The sequence below is a fragment of the Crinia signifera genome, chromosome 3 (genome assembly GCF_055691185.1).
Source record: "Crinia signifera chromosome 3, ASM5569118v1, whole genome shotgun sequence".
In the NCBI taxonomy this organism is placed as follows: domain Eukaryota; kingdom Metazoa; phylum Chordata; class Amphibia; order Anura; family Myobatrachidae; genus Crinia; species Crinia signifera.
This window is the reverse complement of record NC_139219.1, coordinates 316,435,297-316,456,763: the sequence shown is the minus strand read 5'-3', so window position 1 is coordinate 316,456,763 and position 21,467 is coordinate 316,435,297. Positions and strand designations below refer to the sequence as shown.

Below are 21,467 nucleotides of genomic sequence, written 5' to 3'. Positions count from 1 at the left end.
CCCACGAATCGCGGGAGGGGGGAGTCGCGGCGGTCTGGGGGGTGGGTGCAGGAGTAATGGTGGATGGTGTCTGTGGAGTAATGGTGGATGGTGGGCGTGTACTGTAGCCCTGGCTGGGCGGGTGGAGGTGATGTCAAGGGGGTGGAACGTTATACACATGAAAACGTTATACACATAAAACACTGGTCTTTTCCCTATGGGGGCGGGTTTGTGTATGCCGCTGGGCGGGAACGTTAGCTACACAGGGGATGAGTGACAGATCTGGCTAAATATATAAGAGATTGTATACTTGCCTAACCATCCTCAAATCCGGCTGTGTCTTCTGTTCTTCACCAGACTGTAGACCTCCCCATACTAACTGTGTTTGGTTTGCCTTCAGCTGGCCAGCAGGGACTATCTGTAGCCTTCGACTTGGCCACCCACCGCGGCTATGACTCGGACAACCCTCGGGTTCACGGAGACGTCGGCATGGCTGGGGTTGCCATAGACACAGTGGAGGACACAAAAATGCTTTTTGACGGCATCCCTTTGGACAAGATGTCGGTCTCCATGACCATGAATGGAGCTGTCATCCCTATTCTGGCCATGTTCATTGTCACTGGGCAGGAGCAGGGGGTACCCCAGGAGAAGCTGACCGGCACTATACAGAATGACATTCTCAAGGAGTTTATGGTGCGGAACACATATATATTCCCCCCGGAGCCTTCCATGCGCATCATCGCGGATATCTTCCAGTACACGTCGCAGGTGAGGTTCCATGCTTGAGTTTCCGTACTTATAGGAGCAGGTGAGGTTCCATGATCTCTTTTCATACCTACATATGCAGGTGAGGTTCCAAGGCCCGGTTTCCATACCTACATGAGCAGGTGAGGTTCCATGCTCGTGTTTCTATACCTACATGGGCAGGTGAGGTTCCATGCTTGTGTTTCTATACCTACATGGGCAGGTGAGGTTCCATGCTTGTGTTTCTATACCTACATGGGCAGGTGAGGTTCCATGCTCGTGTTTCTATACCTACATGAGCAGGTGAGGTTCAATGCTTGTGTGTCCATTTCTACATGAGCAGGTGACGTTCCATGCTCGGGTTTCTATACCTACATGAACAGGTGAGGTTCCATGCTCGTGTGTCCATTTCTACATGAGCAGGTGACGTTCCATGCTCGTGTTTCCATACCTACATGAGCAGGTGAGGTTCCATGCTCGTGTTTCTATACCTACATGAGCAGGTGAGGTTCCATGCTCGTGTTTCCATAGCTACATGAGCAGGTGAGGTTTCATGCCCGTGTTTCCAGTAGGTGAGGTTCCATGCTCGTGTTTCCATAGCTACATGAGCAGGTGAGGTTTCATGCTCGTGTTTCGAGTAGGTGAGGTTCCATACTCCTGTTTCCATGCCTACATGAGCAGGTGACGTTCCATGCTTGTGCTTCCATGCCTACACGAGCAGGTGACGTTCCATGCTCGTGTTTCCAGTAGGTGACGTTCCATGCTCCTTTTCCCATGCCTACACGAGCAGGTGACGTTCCATGCTCATGTTTCCAGTAGGTGAGGTTCCATACTCCTGTTTCAAAGCCTACATGAGCAGGTGAGGTTCAATGCTCCTTTTTCCATGCCTACACGAGCAGTAGAGGTTCCATGCTCGTGTTTCCATAGCTAGACAATCAGGTGAGGTTCCATACTCCTGTTTCCATGCCTACACGAGTAGGTGAGGTTCAATGCTCGTGTTTCCAGTAGGTGCGGTTCTATGCTCCTGTTTCCATGCCTAAACGAGCAGGTGACCTACCATGCTCCTGTATTCATGCCTACCCGAGCAGTAGAGGTACCATGCTTGTGTTTCCAGGCTACTGCCTACCTAAGCCTATGGAAAACAAGATTTAAATCCTAGTGAGGAATAAATCTATTTGCTTTAAATTCCTGGTGGATAATTAAATGTATGAAATAGGAGACACCCATATCACTGGGGACAGTATAGAATAACAATGACTTTCCATCTTTATAAATAGGTATGTTTTGTAGATGAACATGATTTTCGTTTTTGTTTTGTAGTTTGTTTGTTTGATTTAAATAAAAAGGTACTTGTTTCCTAGCACGGCCACAACGATTAGGATCTCGGGCATCGCAGGTAAAAACATTGCGTCGGTCGCATCGCATGCGGCCAAAAAAATCGCATGCGATGCGACCAACGCGATGCCCGCGATTTCCCATAGGGAACAATGGAAAATGCCTCAATTTACCCAAATCAACATAGGGAACAATGTTAAATGGCCCAGAGACCCCAAAAAACCCCCCTGAACAGTGAAATGGCCCCCCAAAAATAGTTAACGCCACCCCACGATCAACGTGATCCCGAAGCGTGGCGAGCGCAGCGGTACGCGTCCTCCGACCTTTTCATACCCCCACTATCCACGTCAGCGTGGAGTTGAGAATAGAAAGTGTGGCGAGCGCAGCGAGCCACCGAGCCCGAAGCGTGGCGAGCGGACGCGGATACCTTCACAGGTATCCGCGTCCCCTCGCGGGCTTCACAGGTATCTGCGTCCCCTCGCGGGGCTCGGTGGCTCGCTGCGCTCGCCACACTTTCTATTCTCAACTCCACGCCGACGTGGATAGTGGGGGTATGAAAAGGTCGGAGGACGCGTACCGCTGCCCCTCGCGGGCTCGCTGCGCTCGCCACGCTTCGGGTTCACGTTGATCGTGGGGTGGCGTTAACAATTTTTGGGGGGGCCATTTCACTGTTCAGGGGGGTATTTTGGGGTCTCTGGGCCATTAAACATTGTTCCCTATGTTGATTTGGGTAAATTGAGGCATTTTACATTGTTCCCTATGGGAAATCGCGGGCATCGCGTCGGTACCATCGCATGCTTTTTTTGGCCGCATGCGATGCGACCGACGCGATTTTGACTTTTTCAGTGCATTTCAATGGGAAATCGCGGGCATCGCGACGGTCGCATCGCAGACCATTATAAATGACCCGCGATGCCCGCGATTGTGGCCGTGCTAGGAAACAAGTACCAATAAAAAATTTTAAATTATATAACTATAATTCAGTGACTTGGGTGCGTGTGCCCGGCAGACACCCTGTTCACCATGGCTGCACGCACCCAGCGTATGCACATGTGCAGAAATGACTTTGAGGTAGTAGGGCCCTGCTCGCATGCTTACAGTATAAAAGAAGATATATATAGAAGATTTGAATCCGTTTTTTGTCCTCTATGGCGGTTTTGTCTTCTATGAGTCTCACAAACACACACTGCTTGGTATGGAAATGAATGCAGATCTTTGCCCCTAATCTAGTAATTACCCCTATCTCTATCAGCGAGACTTGGCACAAGACGCAATTTTATCAACAATCTACATCTACATTATGCCCTCAGCCCACAATTATCCTTTAAATGAGAGCCAAGTAATAGTCATTCATAATAGGAGAAGTAAAGTTATAACTAGCTCATAGTGTATGCTCTGCACTGACGTTTGTGGAAAACCCTGGAGCCCTTGGGGGTTATTCTGATTCACTCGCAAAGGCACAATCACTCTCGAATGGGCAAAACCATGCTGCACTGCAGGTGGGGCTGATGTTACATGTGCAGAGAGAGTTAGATTTGGGTGTTAGTTTCTGTGCAGAGTAAATACTGGCTGCTTTATTTTTAGAATGCAATATCCCTATACTTGTGTACGAGCACGGCGCCCACGATATTAAGTCGTACGACATATAATCGCATCGCATGCCATACACCCGATGCACACCGATGCGATTTTAAATTGTATAAGCCCCCTATACGATTTTTAATTGTATAAGCACCCTAATGGGGGCTTACTATGTTAAAAGCACCCCCAACGGCACCCCCACTATCAACGCCAACCCGAAGCGTGGCGAGGGGCGGCGGTACGCGTCCTCCGACCTTTTCATACCCCCACTATCCACATCGGCGTGGAGTTGATTTTATATAGTGTGGCGAGCGCAGCGAGCCACCGAGCCCGAAGCGTAGCGAGCGCAGGTATCCGCGTCCCTTCGCGGGCTTCACAGGTATCCGCGTCCGCTCGCCACACTTTATAAAATCAACTACACGTCGATGTGGATAGTGGGGGTATGAAAAGGTCGGAGGACGCGTACCGCCGCCCCTCGCCACGCTTCGGGTTGGCGTTGATAGTGGGGGTGCCGTTGGGGGTGTTTTTAACATAGTAAGCACCCATCACATTTAATTATGTTATAGGGGGCATGCGATACAATGCCATACAATGCGATGGTATCGCGTAACATCGCATCGCATACCATCGTATGCCTTATGGTCTGCGATGCGATGGGCGCCGTGCTAGTACACAAGTACCCAAAATATAGATATCAGTTTGAAGTAAAACCCCACCCAAATCTAACTCTCTCTGCACATGTTACATCTGCCCCACCTGCAGTACACATGGTTTTGTCCATTAGATTGTGCCTTTCTGAGTGAATCAGAATAACCCCCCTTGTGTGTGGGTCACCTGCTTTTGACAAAATAAATGTGACTGCAGCTTTTCATTGCAGCATCCTGTGTATTGTATGTATTCTATAGTTGAGCCTAACACACGTACATTATATAGCACAACCTTGTCCTAATATAAATCCACCGTGCCAAATCGCTTGACAAAAGTTCGATACTGGTACAAAAAACATGAACCATTTATATATCCTGTTTCGTCAATAATTTTTTTAAACTAAGGAATTAATCCAGTCAGAGCCTGTTGCATTAATGCTATATAGATGTAAGTAACAATTTCAACAGAGATTACAGCACTGAGGACATTTCCGATTGGTCCTTGCTCACGGAGGAGCCATTTTGTCTGTGTGGACATTTACACTTCCTGTCTGTCCGATTATTGAAGGGAAACTTCCAGCTCCTACCAAGATAAGGAACCAGGATAATAAGTTCTATGAAGTAGATCGCAGCCAGGCACTGCTAATAAAAAATAAATACATTTTATGGCGTGGGTCTTCCGTATTTGTTCATATCATTTGAGTTTAGAGATCCCGAAAAGCCGATACATTCACACTAACATAAAGTAGAAACAAAAAAGCTAAATAAAATAAAGGTTCGTTAATAATTATTGCTCGCAATTCCTGTCACATATAGAGACTTGTTATATAATCCTGTCATCTTTATACAGACCTGTTCTCATATTGTGGAGGATTTTTATAATCATATTGTCTGCGGTTTCTGTTTTACATGGTTTCCAGTGTAATCATATCAACCTGTTTATCTTCCCTCTACACAGCATATGCCAAAATTTAATTCCATCTCGATCAGCGGGTACCACATGCAGGAAGCCGGGGCGGATGCAGTGCTGGAGCTGGCATACACCGTAGCCGACGGGTTGGAGTATTGCAGGACAGGCCTGAAAGCCGGGCTGACCATTGATGAGTTTGCACCCAGGTAAGTAGGTTTCTTGCAGGACATAGAAGGACCTAGTAAATGAGGGGTAGATTTACTAAGCTCGGTGACGTGATTCAGGGACAGATGCACTAAGCTGCAAAAGCGATAAAGTGGAGAGCGATAAACAGCCAGCCAATCAGCTCCTACCTGCCATGTCACAGAGTATTTGAAAAATGTCAGGCAGGAGCTGATTGGTTGTTTATCACTCTCCATTTTGTCACTTTGAAGCTTAGTGCATCTGACCCAAAGTGTCTGGTTTTTATCACTGGCCAATCAGCTCCTACCTATCATTTTTCAAACCAAGTCTGTAACTTCACTGTTAGGAGCTGATTGACCGGTTTATTTATCACTTCATCGAGCTTAATAAATCTACCCCATAATGTCTTAGTGATCTCACCAGCTGGCCCTAGAAATAAGAGTCATGTGCTTGGGTCAGCACGGGCAGTGTAATGGCTAGCAGTACTGCCTCACAAGCTCTTAGATAAAATCTGACTGGTTGCCCATAGCAACTAAACCCCATACAGTCATATTATGCTGTTACATAGTAAGTGAGGTTGAAAAAAAGACTTTTGTCTATCGACTTCAAACTATATTAATATACATTTTGGAATTTTGTGTACTTGGGTCTAGCCGAGGTATCCCTTCAATCTAGACTTCCTCATGATTAGTGGCCAATGTATTACTGCCCGGTCCCCCTAATGTACTTTACCCAGAGTGTTGTAACCCTGTACGTCAGGCCTGGCCAACCTATGTCTTTCCAGCTGTTGTAAAACTGCAAATCCCAGCATGCCTTGCCACCGTTTTACTATTATAGAATTCTAAAACGGTGGCAATGCATGCTGGGATGTGTAGTTTCACAATAACTGGAAAACCCCAGGTTGTACAGGCCTGCTTTCTGTTACTGTCTGCTATAAGTTTATCTAGCCCTGAGTCTGCCAATACTACTACTTCTGGCAGAGAATTCCAAACTTTAACCGCCCTGACCGTAAAGAATCCCTTTCTTAAGGCCCCCATATCCCCCCCCCCCCCAAATCGGAGGTGTGTGATGTCCCATCGAGTCCAAAGCGTGGTCCTGCGCACAACAGACCTGGGTCGGCCTCTGATTGGGAGCCCTCCACCCAGCGATGGGGAACACGGGTCGCATGTGATACATTACATGTGAAAGGACCGCTTGCGATGTATCGAATGTGATCCTGCTACCCAGGGAGGTCCCGGCCGGCTCGCTGGGGATCGGATGGCCATACACTGCTGTTATACAGTGCAGTAGTATTTGGCCGGGATATGGTCATTAAGTCGACCCTTCTAAAGTCAACATGCAATGGGTCAACCACTGAATGTCGACAGTCCATAGGTCGACATGGGTAAGGTCGACCGGGTCAGAAGGTGGACGCAGGCATTCGGTCAACAATGGGAAGGTCCACATTAATTTAAAAAAATATATATATTGACCCGATCATGTGCCAACCGGTGGAATTTTGTACTTTACCATCAACTAGGGCAGCGGTGGGGAACCTACGGCCCCCGGAGTCGGTGTTTGTGGCCCGTGGTGTTTGTGGCCCGCCCAATGGCAGTACAGTGAGTCTCATACAGGGATAATCTCGTGACAGCTACCGACCTATCGCAAGATTTCCCCTGTATGAGACTCCCTGCACAGCCGCCGGACCAAACAGATTGGCGACTTGAAACCTGAGGCAGCCCGGAGCGTGGGACGGCTGCCGCAGGACGATTTGTACTTTTTTTTTTTTTTTTAAATGGCCCCCGAGGCATTATGCCTTAATGTAAACGTCCCGCGGGCCCCAAAAGGTTCCCCACCCCTGCACTAGGGCATGGTGGGAGAATAAAATAGTGTGCTGAGCGCAGCGGGCCGTACGTGGGGACGTGGTACACTGAGACATTCGGGACAAAAATTTTTTTAAAACTCATGTCCACCTTTTGACTGTCGGCCTTTCCATTGTTGATTTAATGCTTGTATTGACCTTAGCCATGTCGCCTATTTCAGGTGCCGACCTAAGGTATGGCCAGCTTTACGGTGTGTGTGCTGCAATACACCTCAGCAACACTAGGGGGCACTGAAAGGACTATTCAGAAACCCAGGGGCAGCACATTAACAACAGCATCTATTGTGAACCTTAATTAACCATAATATTGTTACATTTCGATGTCATTATTACACATACTGTATCATTTATTATACACAGAACCCAGGGTCAGGAGCGATATGATGCCAACTACAATCATTCACAAATTCTTGCCCCCCTTTACCTTTTTAGGTTGTCATTCTTTTGGGGCATCGGGATGAATTTTTACATGGAAATTGCCAAAATGAGAGCCGGAAGACGGCTGTGGGCGCACCTGATAGAGAAGAATTTCCAGCCCAAGGACCAGAAGTCCCTGTTGCTGCGAGCACATTGCCAGACCTCCGGCTGGTCTCTTACTGAGCAGGTGAGGGCGCACCATGTACCGCGGGGCTATTCTCCAGCAGGCATGGTTATGCCATAGTGTGTGTACAGCACATTAGCTGTGAGTATTGTCACATGGTCAGAAATATGTCCTCCCATTAGGTGACGTCAGTGGGGCTCCCGTGAGGCCACACCTCAGACACACAAAGCCTTGTGTCCTTTTTGCTGTGAGGGGCTCTTGGCTGCAACAGGTGTCTCCAACCATAGTGCCTCACTGGTTTTACAGGCATGGTGCTAGTTACCCGTGTCCGTTGTGGAACTGACTCCCGGCACACCCTTACAAAGTTTCTGTCTTGGTTCTCCCTAACAAACTTTTTACAGACTGTTTTGTGTTCAGATCCAATCAAAAATGCAAATTTTTGGAATTTGTGGCATGGTAATGTGATCTTCCTCCAAAATGCGATCTTAGGTCATGCAAAAATAATGTGCAGTATTTAATTGCATCCCTTGTACTGCAGCGTGGCTTGTCCAGGTGCACAGTTACTTTTTTTGGTACTTGTTTCCTAGCACGGCGCCCACTAAGCTATGTGCTTAGTGGGCTATTCTGCGTAGGGAAATCGCATGGGCCATTTTAGTGCCGTGCCATGCGATGAGATGCGATTTTTTAATGTAATTTATTCACTGCTCTGTATGTCCCAGGGGATCACATCGCATCGCACCTTCTGCAAAATCTCATGCGATCGCATGAGATTTTATAGGGTGTGCGATGCCATTACATTAGCTATACAATAATATGATTGTATGTCATACAAATAGGTTTTTACACACCCCCCACTATCCACGCCACCCCGAAGCACGGCGAGTGGCGGCGGAATGTGTCTGACTTTTTCATACCCCCACTATCCACGTCGGCGTGGAGTTGACGTTATATAGTGTGGCGAGCCACCCAGCCCGAAGCGTGGCGAGTGCATGTGGAATACATGTAAAGTAATCCGCGTCCCCTCGCTGCGCTCGCCTTGCTTCAGGCTCGGTGGCTCGCTGCGTTCGCCACACTATATAAAATCAACTCGACGTGGATAGTGGGAGTATAAAATAGTCAAAGGACGCGTTACGCTGCCGCCCGCCATGCTTCGGGGAGGCGTGGATAGTGGGGGGGTGCGTAAAACATCATTGTATGTCATACAATGATATTATTGTATAGCTAAGTAATGGCATTGCACACACTATAAAATCGCATGCGATTTTGCGGGAGGTGCGATGCGATCCCCTGGGGCACACAGAGCAGTGAAAAATGACATGAAAAAATCGCATGGCGACGCGCGGCACTCAAATGGCCCATGCAATGCGATTTCCCTACATTTGCGTACGTAGAAAATCTGGGCGCCGTGCTAGGAAACAAGTACCCTTTCTCTTCTGCCACCTAAAAGGTACTGCCGGCCGGCATACCGGAGCTTTAACTACAATCAGGGCTGTGTCTTCAACTATCCAGGATTCCTTACTAATGAGTTTTATCTGCGGACACTGATACTAATAGCACTTCCTTCAGCCCTCCAGCCGATTGTAAGCAGAGATGTGGTCATTATAAAAAAAAAAAATATTTTTTAGATGAAAAAAAAAAAAAAACCTCATTTACTACTGCCACTAATTTTTCTACTACTAATGGTTGGTGGAGTATCCAGTCAAATAACAGAACTAATTGGAGGATTGTTAGCTAACATTGGACCGGTTGTTTCAGACTACAGACAGTACTAATATTATTGGACTGCCTATTTACTAACACTACTAACAAAGACGTACCCTCTACTAGAGTGAGGCTGGCAAAAATGGATTTAGCTTTGTTTTTAAAAGGGGTTTTTTCTCCTGCAGCACATGAGATATTTTAGTCTATCTAATTTTTCAGATTAATCCTGATTTTTTATTGTTATTTTTATATATGTCTGGTATCAGCCGGTACCGATGAAATGTATTATTTAATTATATTAATATTGCTATTAATTGTTACTTTATCTTTAAATGTATTTTATTATTATTCATTTCTTTCTTAAAATACTGAGACTGGCTCTAATTTACTCCACAAATCCGAGCGCTTTCTTTTGCTTTTGTTTTTTTAGTTACTTGCTCTGTCTTACTTTTTCCCCAAATCAGAATCGGGCCTCTTGTTTTTTGGTTTTAAAAAGGAATACTGATAAACCAGACAGAATGAATGAGATCTAACCCTGACTCGTATGTCATGGGTGTGACGGGCATAATACAGTATAGTGTGGGGGTGATTTGGGGTCACTTTTACATTTAATGGTGGAACAAAATGAAACTGCTGTCTTCCTAATTGCAAGCTATTCTCTGTCCCCTCTCAGGACCCCTACAACAATGTTGTCCGCACAGTCATTGAAGGCATGGCCGCTGTGTTTGGAGGCACGCAGTCATTACACACCAACTCATTTGACGAAGCCTTAGGGCTGCCCACTGTTAAGAGCGCCCGCATTGCCCGAAACACCCAGATCATAATCCAGGAGGAGTCTGGGATACCCAAAGTGGCGGACCCCTGGGGCGGTTCCTACATGATGGAGTGCCTCACCGAGGACGTCTACCAAGCTGCTCTGAAGGTGACTTCTACATCTCTATGTTTTATTATATTATTTTATTATATTAATATTTCATATTTTGGGCTAAATCTGTCTAAACTGAGAAGGATAATATTGTGTATATGAGTGGTGATGGCAGTCATTATGTTAAGTCTCAGAATATGTGACGATTGGGTGTACTGCAATCCGGCATTGATTGACTGGTAGAGGTTGCAGTAACACATGGACACACATTGTACGTGAGCTGACACTCCTACACCTATCTAGCTCTCTATGATTTTATAACATTGCCTGAGACACTCCTAATACACCTATCTAGCTCTCTATGATTTTATAACATTGGCTGAGACACTCCTGATACACCTGTCTAGCTCTCTATGATTTTATAACCTTGGCTGAGACCCTCCTCCTACACCTATCTAGCTCTCTATGATATTATAACATTGGCTGAGACACTCCTACTACACCTACCTAGCTCTCTATGATTTTATAACATTGGCTGAGACCCTCCTACTACACCTATCTAGCTCTCTATGATTTTATAACATTGGCTGAGACACTCCTACCACACCTATCTAGCTCTCTATGATTTTATAACTTTGGCTGAGACCCTCCTACTACACCTGTCTAGCTCTCTATGATGTTATAAAATTGGCTGAGACACTCCTCCTACACCCATCTAGCTCTCTATGATTTTATAACATTGGCTGAGACCCTCCTACTACACCTGTCTAGCTCTCTATGATTTTATAACATTGGCTGAGACACTCCTACTACACCTGTCTAGCTCTCTATGATGTTATAAAATTGGCTGAGACACTCCTCCTACACCCATCTAGCTCTCTATGATTTTATAACATTGGCTGAGACCCTCCTACTACACCTGTCTAGATCTCTATGATTTTATAACATTGGCTGAGACACTCCTACTACACCTATCTAGCTCTCTATGATTTTATAACATTGGCTGAGACACTCCTACTACACCTATCTAGCTCTCTATGATTTTATAACATTGGCTGAGACACTCCTACTACACCTATCTAGCTCTCTATGATTTTATAACATTGGCTGAGACACTCCTCCTACACCTATCTAGCTCTCTATGATGTTATAACATTGGCTGAGACCCTCCTACTACACCTGTCTAGCTCTCTATGATTTTATAACATTGGCTGAGACACTCCTCCTACACCTATCTAGCTCTCTATGATTTTATAACATTGGCTGAGACACTCCTACTACACCTATCTAGCTCTCTATGATTCTATAACATTGGCTGAGACACTCCTAATACACCTATCTAGCTCTCTATGATTTTATAACTTTGGCTGAGACCCTCCTACTACACCTGTCTAGCTCTCTATGATGTTATAACATTGGCTGAGACACTCCTCCTACACCCATCTAGCTCTCTATGATTTTATAACATTGGCTAAGACCCTCCTCCTACACCCATTTAGCTCTCTATGATTTTATAACATTGGCTAAGACCCTCCTACTACACCTGTCTAGCTCTCTATGATGTTATAACATTGGCTGAGACACTCTTACCACACCCATCTAGCTCTCTATGATTTTAGAACATTGGCTGAGACACTCCTACTACACCTGTCTAGCTCTCTATTATTTTATAAATCTGAATTGATGGTTCCGTTGTATACCTATAGTATGTTCTCTTATATTTGCTAAATCTAAAGTCCATCTGTTGTCCTCCCCTTGATCTATTGGGACCATCCTTACCCCCGCCTGCGGCACAGCTGATTAATGAGGTGGAAGAGATGGGAGGGATGGCCAGGGCGGTGACTGAGGGTATCCCCAAGCTTCGGATCGAGGAGTGCGCAGCCCGGAGGCAGGCCAGGATTGATTCAGGTGAGCTGGGACACTGATCATTATTTGTATCCATAGTGAGTTGGAGGGATTCGGGGCAATTGTAACTTTGATATCTTTACCCGTTGTTTAAGACGTGTCCAAATGTTTTCTGGGAAGTTGTGTGATGTCCCCTCAGGCCAATCAGACTGTTTCTATCGCACCGTACAAGTAACTCCTGGGCTCCACACAGACTGCACACAGTGGGAAAATAATTCCATAGTGGCTGAGTTACGACTGGAGTTGCGACTGGATTTGCAGCCAATCGCCAATCTCCAATATTTTTGGCAAGCCAATCTCAGCCTTGCACAGGGCGATATTTCACTCTGGCGGGGCGCCAGCGATATGATCGCTGGGTTCTGCAAATTACAGAGAAGCGGTCAAGTCTTAATAACCCCCTAAGCCGCGACGGCAGCTGTAGTTTTGTTGTAAGAATATCTTGGCGTTTGTAAGAGTGAGGGCTCTGGGAGTATGAGGAAGAGAAGACAAACAGTGGTAACTGTACATTCAGACTTCTAAACACCATCTCCTACAATAGGTAAAGTCCTTGTGTAAGTATCTGTTTTTTCGGAAACAATTCTGAAAACTATTTTAAGATGAGTCGAAATTTGGAAAAAGTTTTCTGCTCCAATCAACCATTGCCATCAGGATCCCCAATAGAAAGAGGAAAGACAAATTCTATCCAAATCAGAGGTACATAGGCGCATATGTTATAATTGTGTTTGTGGGATTTTTTCGATAAGTCGCTGTGCGCCTCCTGTAAACACGTTTTACGGGTAAAGCTGAGCAGACGTCCGACTGCCTGGAGGAAGTTACAACCTGGATTCACAAAGTGGTCACAAGAGCGGTGAACTCTGTAACCCCTCACCTACAATATACAAGATCCGCGGATAAGTCATTTATCGACTGATGCGCTGCTTTTCTGTTAATTCATCATTAATGTTTGTTCCATATTCATCATAGTCCCCTAATGAGGGTACAATGCTGTGAGGGATAATTGGAGCATAGGAGTCACATATAAGTGCCTTTCTCTATTCCCGGGCACTGAGTGAGCAGCACGGGGTCATTAGAACAAACCCGTCTCCATCCTGCCACGTTCCTTATACATTTCCAGTTGTATTGTCGCTCTGGTTTTCTTTTGTAGGAACTGGACTCGAAAACAGACGTCTCCTTAATAAGCCGCACTTAGCTGAGTATTCCGTTTACCCAACCGCTCTTATGGATATTGTTTGTAAATGTTTTCAAGTGGCTTTCACATTTCTCCCGCTTAGCACAATTACTGTACAATCAGAACAATACAATAAGAACATTGTGATTGGCTTGCCGTTCTTTCTTTTAGCAGCCAGTTTTGGCTTTCGAGATATAAGGGCGTTTATAGTTTTCAAAGGCCCTTTTATTAATACAGTTTTTCCTTACCGCTACCCGGTGCTTTCTATTATTAGTCTTTCAAATTCATTATTCGTTTTTATTTTCTTTTATTTTCCTTTGATGTAATAAGTAGCGTTTGTAGTAAAAAAAATAAAATAAAAATACGGAATAACTTGGTTTACATCAAACAACTGAGGCTAATACAGTCATGCAGTGTTTTAGAGATGTGTACAGAAGTAGCCAAGCTTATCGATCTTGTTTTCCCGACCTCCTGCCTTCGCTGTCGGGCCACGTGTCCTGTGATGGCGCACAAGTCGCACTATTGTCTTAGCATGTAATTGCACTGCTTTTGAAGCTGGGTGGCGACTGGTCCACTAATTAATAGTACAGTACAGTGCCGCGGATAGGTACTGTACAGTATGTGAAGCCCCATCGTTATTCACCGGCTGCATTAGCTTCCACATTTTAATTAATTATGCTACCTAGACGCTCATTCAGCGGGGAAAGGTACGCCAAGATTGGCTCTGTAAGCAAGGGACAAGCTCGGCAAACACTTCCCCACCGAGTCTCTCCGGCTGAAATTGCATCTATGTCGCATAAAAAAAATTAATTAATACAAATTATAATAAAATGTTGGGCGAGAGGACTAGAATTACTGTAACAGCATTTATTGTACATTAGATACAATGCATACTCATACACAGCAGTTTATTTGCATCAGGTGTTGTGTCAATGAGACTGGGTTACAGTACACCCCCCCCCCCCCCCCTCCCAATCCGAGCATTGCTGATTGCAATCCACATGCAGCCTGGAAGCTCGCTGCAAACAAACTCTGCACCTCCCCCCTCCGTCAGCCTCCATCGCTTCATTGTATAGGAAGGGGCAGTCGAGGCCAGGAGGTAATGTGGGCAGACTAAAGGTGCCCACACACTAGAAAGATCTGCAATCGTAAGATGTGCGCATAAATTAGCCTTGAAATCTTTTGTCCGTCCTGGACAAAAGATTTCAGGCGAGCGCACATCTTTACCAAAGATTTTTCTTAAGATCCCGTGTGCGTTCATATGGATCTTTTGTTAAATCTTCTGATCTTTCGTGCAGCACGTAAGATCAGAAGATTCAACTAAAGATCCACGGGAGCGCGCATCGGACCGATATCAGCCGATTTTCGACCGATTACCGGTAAACATCGTATGATATATCGGCCGATTTATCGGAAATCGGCCCAAAAATCGAAAAACCTTTAGCAAATCTCATACCAAATAGCTCTGTACAGCCAGACATAATTAAAGCTGGTTTGTTTGGTTTAGTTATAATTGGCAATGACTAAATTAACATACATGTACACAATTAGCGCAGATTTGTAATAAACCTTTTACATTATTTCTAACGTTAAAATTGCAAATTATACTTCTCAAAATAGCTCGACTGGGTTAAAGGTCGACAGGGTTAAAGGTCGACATGGCTTAAGGTCGACATGGTCCAAGGTCGACATGGGTTTAGGTCGACATTAGTTTTTCACTGTTTTGAGCCGACATGTGCCGACAGGCGGTATATCATGCCCTACCATCCACTAGGGTGTGGTGGGAGAATAAAATAGTGTGCCCGAAGCATTGCGAGCGAAGTGAGGGGCTGCGGTTCAACTCTAACTGTGTCCATGTCGACTGTGTCGACATTCGGGTAAAAAAACAGTGAAAAACCCATGTCGACCTAATGACTGTTGACCTAAACCCATGTCGACCTTGGCCCATTGTGACCATGACCCATGTCGACCTTTAACCCTGTCGACCTTGGGGCCAGTCGACCTTCCGGGGTCGACCTAATGACTGTAGACCTAATGCTGTGTACACACGGTCCGATTTCCTTTCCGATGTTGACGATATAGTCAACATCGGATCGGCATCGGATGCAGATCGCAAGGGTTTTAACCCTTGCGATCCCGATCCGATCCCGATGCGCGTTCACGTATCGGAAGCCAGAAAGTCTTGGCTGCCTTGTCTATATAGTGCAGATCTGCACTATATAGTCAAGATAGGATGCAAATCGGATGTGCCTTAAGATCCTATCCACGATCCTATCTGATCGGATCGTGGATAGGATCTTAAGGCACATCTAATGTCTGGTCTGACAGATGTACCGATTCCAGTTTAAACATGTTTTGTATATATATTTTGACCAGTAGATGGCAGTATTGCAGTATACTGTTCTGACTATTGCTTCTGACAAACACCTTTCCGTAACTTCTCACAGATTTTCCACTTTTGTTATATTTGAAACAATAATCAGTGTGTTTTTGTCTGTAATAGCTGTCCTCTGCCACTGGCCCCAGTTGCTTTTCTCCTGCTTCATCGCGATTGGCAGTCCCAGAACATTTGCAGAAAACTGTCATCCTCCAATCACAATGAATTAACTTACATTTAGCTAATTAAACGTGTAAGCACTTACTAAGGGTTGGGATCATGATGGTCGGCAGTCATTAGGTCGACATGGGAAAAGGCCGAAAGGTCATTTGTTCAACAGGTCATTAGTTGGACAATGTCTAGGTCGACAGTCAAAAAATTGACATGGGGTTTTTCCCTGTTTTTTTTTTACCTGAATGTCAACACAGTCGTCATGGACACAGTTTAAAGTGCACCGCATCCCCTCGCATCGCTCGCTGCGCTCGCAATGCTTCGGGCACTATTTTATTCTCCCACCACGCCCTGGTGGATGACCTTTTGACTGTCGACCCAGACACTGTCGAACTAATGACCTTTCGACCTAGAACCATGTCGACCTTTTCCCACGTTGACCTAGACCCATGTCGACCTTTTCCAATGTCGACATAATGGCTGTCGACCATCATGCTGTAGACCAAATGACCGCATCCCCTTACTAAAGTGTTACTTACAGTATTCATACCTCCATATTGGAATGGTCATGTATTCAGAGATGTTTTGCCCGTATCTGTACACGAACACTAGCCACATCCACATTACAAAGAAAGTTATATTTTGTGGGAAAGCTATAAAACTAATTAAACTGTAGTTGCTCATAGCAACCAGACTTCTACACCTTGGAAGGTTTCCCCCATCATCCTTGGATTTCCATCCTGAGATCAGGTCAGACATTGTCAGAAGAGTCTGGAGAAGTCCTCTCCTTTCAGGCATCACTAGCAGATCCATGCGAAAATAATCTTATACCCGTTTTACACCGCCGGAAAAACTTGGGTTTTTCACTTGTGGTCCCAGGTCAGCGGTGGTGTAAAAGGGGTTAACCCGTGTCTCTTTACATGGGACTTCTGCCCAGGTCCTGACTGGGTGATTGCCGATCCCGGCGCTTGGAGATGATGTTATCTCAAAGTGCCACCTCTGTTTACACTGTGGGCAGGTGCCACAGTTTAAACGGTGCAAATTCCGGATCCGACCTGGCTTGGATCCATGTTCCAAATACCGGGTAGGATCTGGGATTTCATTGTAAAAGGGGTATAAGTAACTACCATGTGTGTGACTAATAAAATCATTGTACGTTGTTCTGTGAGCTGCTACAATCTCTGCAATTAGGTCTGTGTAGGGTTAAAGTTGCCATGATTTAACTTGTAAACTCAACTTGAGTTTGCATTTGAAAATTATTGCAGCATTAAATCTACATTAAACGTGTATGATCGCACCAGCACTTTCTGAATATCTCATCCTATTAAATCTCACACATAGTGTTGTTATATGCAAAAGGGTGTGAGTTTTGTGAGCTGGTGCGATCATACACATTTAATGTAGATTTAATGCATATCCATTAACATGGCTCATTCCACTAGGTACAAAATGCTCTGTTCCTGAGCTTTGTTGCCAGTGGCAGTTGCAGAGGAGGAGCTGCAGCACAGGGGATCCCCCACCAACTGCCAGTGAGTCTCCACCGGTGATGTGTGGCAGTTGGTGCAGCTGTATTTGAATTTTGGACTGTGCTACAGCCCCACCTCTGCAACTGCCACTGGCAAAGAAGTCCAGGAAAGGAGGATTTTGTACCAATGGAGTGGGCCATAATGGGTCATGTTGGAGGGCATGTAAAAGTAATGCATCACAGAATGCAAAGAATTGTAACCAAATTGAGACTGTGACCGTGTAATATACAACTGGACACCAACGGGGTTAACAAAGGATCAATGGGGCAGATATATTAAGCCTGGGGAAAGTCGGATAAGTGGAAGGTGATAACATGGCAGCCAATCAGCCCCCAACTGTGAATTAACAGACTATTTTAAAATGACAGTTAGGAGCTGACCGGCTGCCACCTTATCACCTTCCACTGATCACCACTTTATCACTTCACCAAGCTTAATACATCGGCCCCATTGTCTGTTTGCTTGGTACAGTATTACAGAATAGTATCCATATAAACGTTACGGGTTACATAATACTTAGTTATATTTTTTTCTTTCTAAGAACCTTTAATTAATGATGTGATTGGGTGATATCTGCAGGCTCTGAGGTGATTGTTGGGGTGAATAAGTACCAGCTGGCAAAGGAAGAGACTGTCGAGGTTCTTTCCATCGACAACACATCCGTCCGCAACCGACAGATTGAGAAGCTAAAGAAGGTACGATGTGGGCAGTGGTTGGGGTCTGGCAATAGGCTGGGTCCCGGGCTTTCAGCGAAAATGGGTCTGCGGCTGGCTGAAAACACACTGGTGGGGGGGGGATGAGCGAAAAATAGCTGCAAATAGTCATTGAGTCCAGGATTTTTTTCCCACCCGAAACGTGTCTTAGTTGGACGCGCTGGCAGACTGTGACATGATTTGTACATTGGGCCTTATTCTGGTTGACTTGCTTGGATGCAAATTTGCTCGGGAACCGATGTTCTGCGTATGCGAAGCAGCATTTATGCGCATGTGTATGCGCTGGGTGCGTGCGAACTCAGCAAAAAGTCTGTTTGCCGAATGCACACTCCCAGCCTTGCGAGCGTGCAGGGGGGGGGGAGGGTGGCGGACGACAACTGACAAAACCGGATGTCCGCTACCCTGGAATTCTACACGCATATGTACAAGTGGTGTGGACCACCCTCACATATGCATGTGCCTTCAACATCGTTCATGTAAAATATCCATTCGCAAGCCTAGCGAACGAATCCCGCTGGCAAATGGGTGGCGCCGGCTAACCTTTCGCAAGGCGGGCTTGGGGTGACTCGCAAGGATACATATTTGCATCTGAACGAGTCAACCAGAATTAGGGTCATTGTGTGTATGGGAGCCAATCCTGGGGCATTTTTGGGCTTCCCTAATATAAAAAATGCCCCTACCCTACATATTTACTTACATTGGTGGGTGCAGCTGGGAGATGGGTGGGAACGAGGTGGGCGGTGCGGTCTGACCTCTGACCACGTCGGAGGGCAGTAGCCGGGCAGCATCTGAACGAGTGCTCGGACGCTGCCCGTCATTAGACTGCACATGTGCAGTCTAATCCCGGGATTGGAAACTCCAATCCAAGGACTGAAATCCTAGCAATTTTTGGGGCCAAATCCCGGGATTGATGACGCTATTGTTTGTGACCTGTATATGGAGCAGCACAGAACTTGTATTGATACAAAACTGCGGCCACATTGTAGCACTTTGTGTACAGACTCTGATACATTTAATAAAGCTGCTAAAGAACAAAAAGAGGAGATGTTGCCCAGAGCAATCACTTCTGTCTATCGTTTTCAGATTCTGTCTATCATTTTCTAGGATGCAAGAGAGAATTGAAAGACAGAATCTAATTGGTTGCTATGGGCAACGGCACCTCTTTTCATTTTTTAGACTCTTTATTACATTTACCCCTCAGAGACTCTGTCACGCACAGAAAAACAAGTGTTATATATCTGATTAATCAGCAGAGTCTCCTCGCTTGTCGGGGCTGCATTGCATTGCGATGAAGAAGCCCAGCGACCAATTGTTTGGTGTGACTGCAGCAAAGACCTATGCGTGCATATATGTAAAAAAAGCACGGCATTTTTAGCAATTTTTTTTTAGTACATTTTTGCCGTTGCCATTTCACTTTTTTAGGGAATTTTATAAGCGAAAACGGACACAAAAATGGGTTAAAACGGCCGCAATTTCACCAAAACCAAGTGAATTTGCATCAATTTAGCTGATTCACGCAGTTTTTGCTAATGCTGCATTTTTCGCCACGGGGATTGAATAGGGTGAGTCGACTCCTGAAAACGTCTGAAAATTTAATCCGCAATTGAATACCCCCCTACAGCTACTAAATGCATTTCAAGTATGTATGTATGTATGTATGTATGTGTGTGTGTATGTATGTGTGTGTGTGTGTGTGTGTGTGTGTGTGTGTGTGTGTGTGTGTGTGTGTGTGTGTGTGTATGTGTGTATATATATATATATATATATATATATATATATATATAAAGAGAGAGAGAGAGAGATAGAGAGAGGTAGACGGCCTGGCACTCCCTCAGCTGGGATTCAGTACCTGGGTGCCTTCTGGAACAAACAGGTAGTCTCGTAGGAAGGAACAGACAGTGGCACTCCAAGGGTTTTCAACAGCGTGTATTAAAGCAAACCAACGTTTCGGGGTATCATTCACCCCTTTGCACTTAAACCTTGACCTTGACAAAGGGGTGAATGATACCCCGAAACGTTGGTTTGCTTTAATATACGCTGTTGAAAACCCTTGGAGTGCCGCTGTCTGTTCCTTCCTACGAGACTATATATATATATATATATATATATATATATATATATATATATATATATATATATATATATATATATATATATATATATTTGTATGATGGTTACACTGAAAGCTTGTCCTGATGACGTAGGCACCTGGGGTACAGTCCAATATGCATCCGTACAGATCCTGATCTCTGAATCGATATTCCGAACCATACATCAATTAGGGTTAGGCTGCGGTGAGTGTTCGGCTTAGAGTAAGAGCGAATCCCTTTGTCTCGTCCTGAGAGCTTGGCTGTCTTAGCGCAATAATATCAAGTGATCTTCGTGAGAAGCAAATTAAATAAAAGCTTTAACATGACCGAGAGGAGACGAGGAGCACTTCTACATATTGAACAGGTATCACCTTCATTTTATTTTGGGGAACATTTTTGTTTTCAAAAAATAAAAATGTCATTAACTTTTAAAATCCCCCAAAAGCCTGACACGACGCCGGACGCATAATCCTGCAGCAAATACTTGAAGTGAATTGAAAAACCACTTATCTCAGCGAGACGCCAGGCACTCGGCAAAAGGAAGAAATGACTTGTGGATGACAATTGTTCCCTATGTAGCCCTATTGTTGGCGTGCCCTTTGGGCTGCCAGTCTAAATATACTACTGAGTGCGCTTTTTATTACTCCCGCGCGCAGGAATTTCTACAGTATGTGTTCCACACTTTCAGTGTACAGATGTGTGTCTGTATATAAGGGATACGTTTAACATGATGGCGCCTGTCAGGATTCTGATTATCAGGATGCCACAGTTGGTCTGCCAAACATACAGTGCTGCCCTTTCCATCTCCAGCTTCTAGAACCTCATCTCAGGGCTAACCCCTAACCCCTGGCATCCCTTTGCCACCATCAATCCCTCCTCTGCCCACTACACCTTGTCTCCCTTCCTCACTATCTGCCCTTTCCACCTATTTCACATCCAAAACTGACTCCATACTGCACCTTGCATCCCAACCAGTGGCGGCTCCTGCCTTTAGACTTAAGGGGGGCTGCAGGTTCCTGGGTACTGCTCGTTGCAAACAGTCATTCATTATTTGCAGGGTATTAGTTTGATTTGCTCTGTACCAGTGTTTGTATGCATGTACTATAAATACATGATGTAGTCATATGCACACAAACACAGGTACAGAGCAAAATACACACTTTTAATAGC

At 45.2% G+C, this 21,467-nt stretch overlaps 1 protein-coding gene across 4 annotated transcripts in view; it reads left to right on the top strand.

Annotated features, from left to right (window-relative positions):
- MMUT (methylmalonyl-CoA mutase) overlaps positions 1 to 21,467 on the top strand; it is an 89,320-nt gene that overhangs the window by 23,215 nt on the left and 44,638 nt on the right. For all 4 annotated transcript variants that reach the window (XM_083178698.1, XM_083178700.1, XM_083178701.1 and 1 more), the window contains 6 exons: positions 380 to 747; positions 5,245 to 5,402; positions 7,673 to 7,844; positions 10,156 to 10,404; positions 12,144 to 12,255; positions 18,074 to 18,189. In XM_083178698.1, the coding sequence (XP_083034824.1) occupies positions 380 to 747; positions 5,245 to 5,402; positions 7,673 to 7,844; positions 10,156 to 10,404; positions 12,144 to 12,255; positions 18,074 to 18,189 (1,175 nt within the window). The remainder of the gene's footprint in view (positions 1 to 379; positions 748 to 5,244; positions 5,403 to 7,672; positions 7,845 to 10,155; positions 10,405 to 12,143; positions 12,256 to 18,073; positions 18,190 to 21,467) is intronic.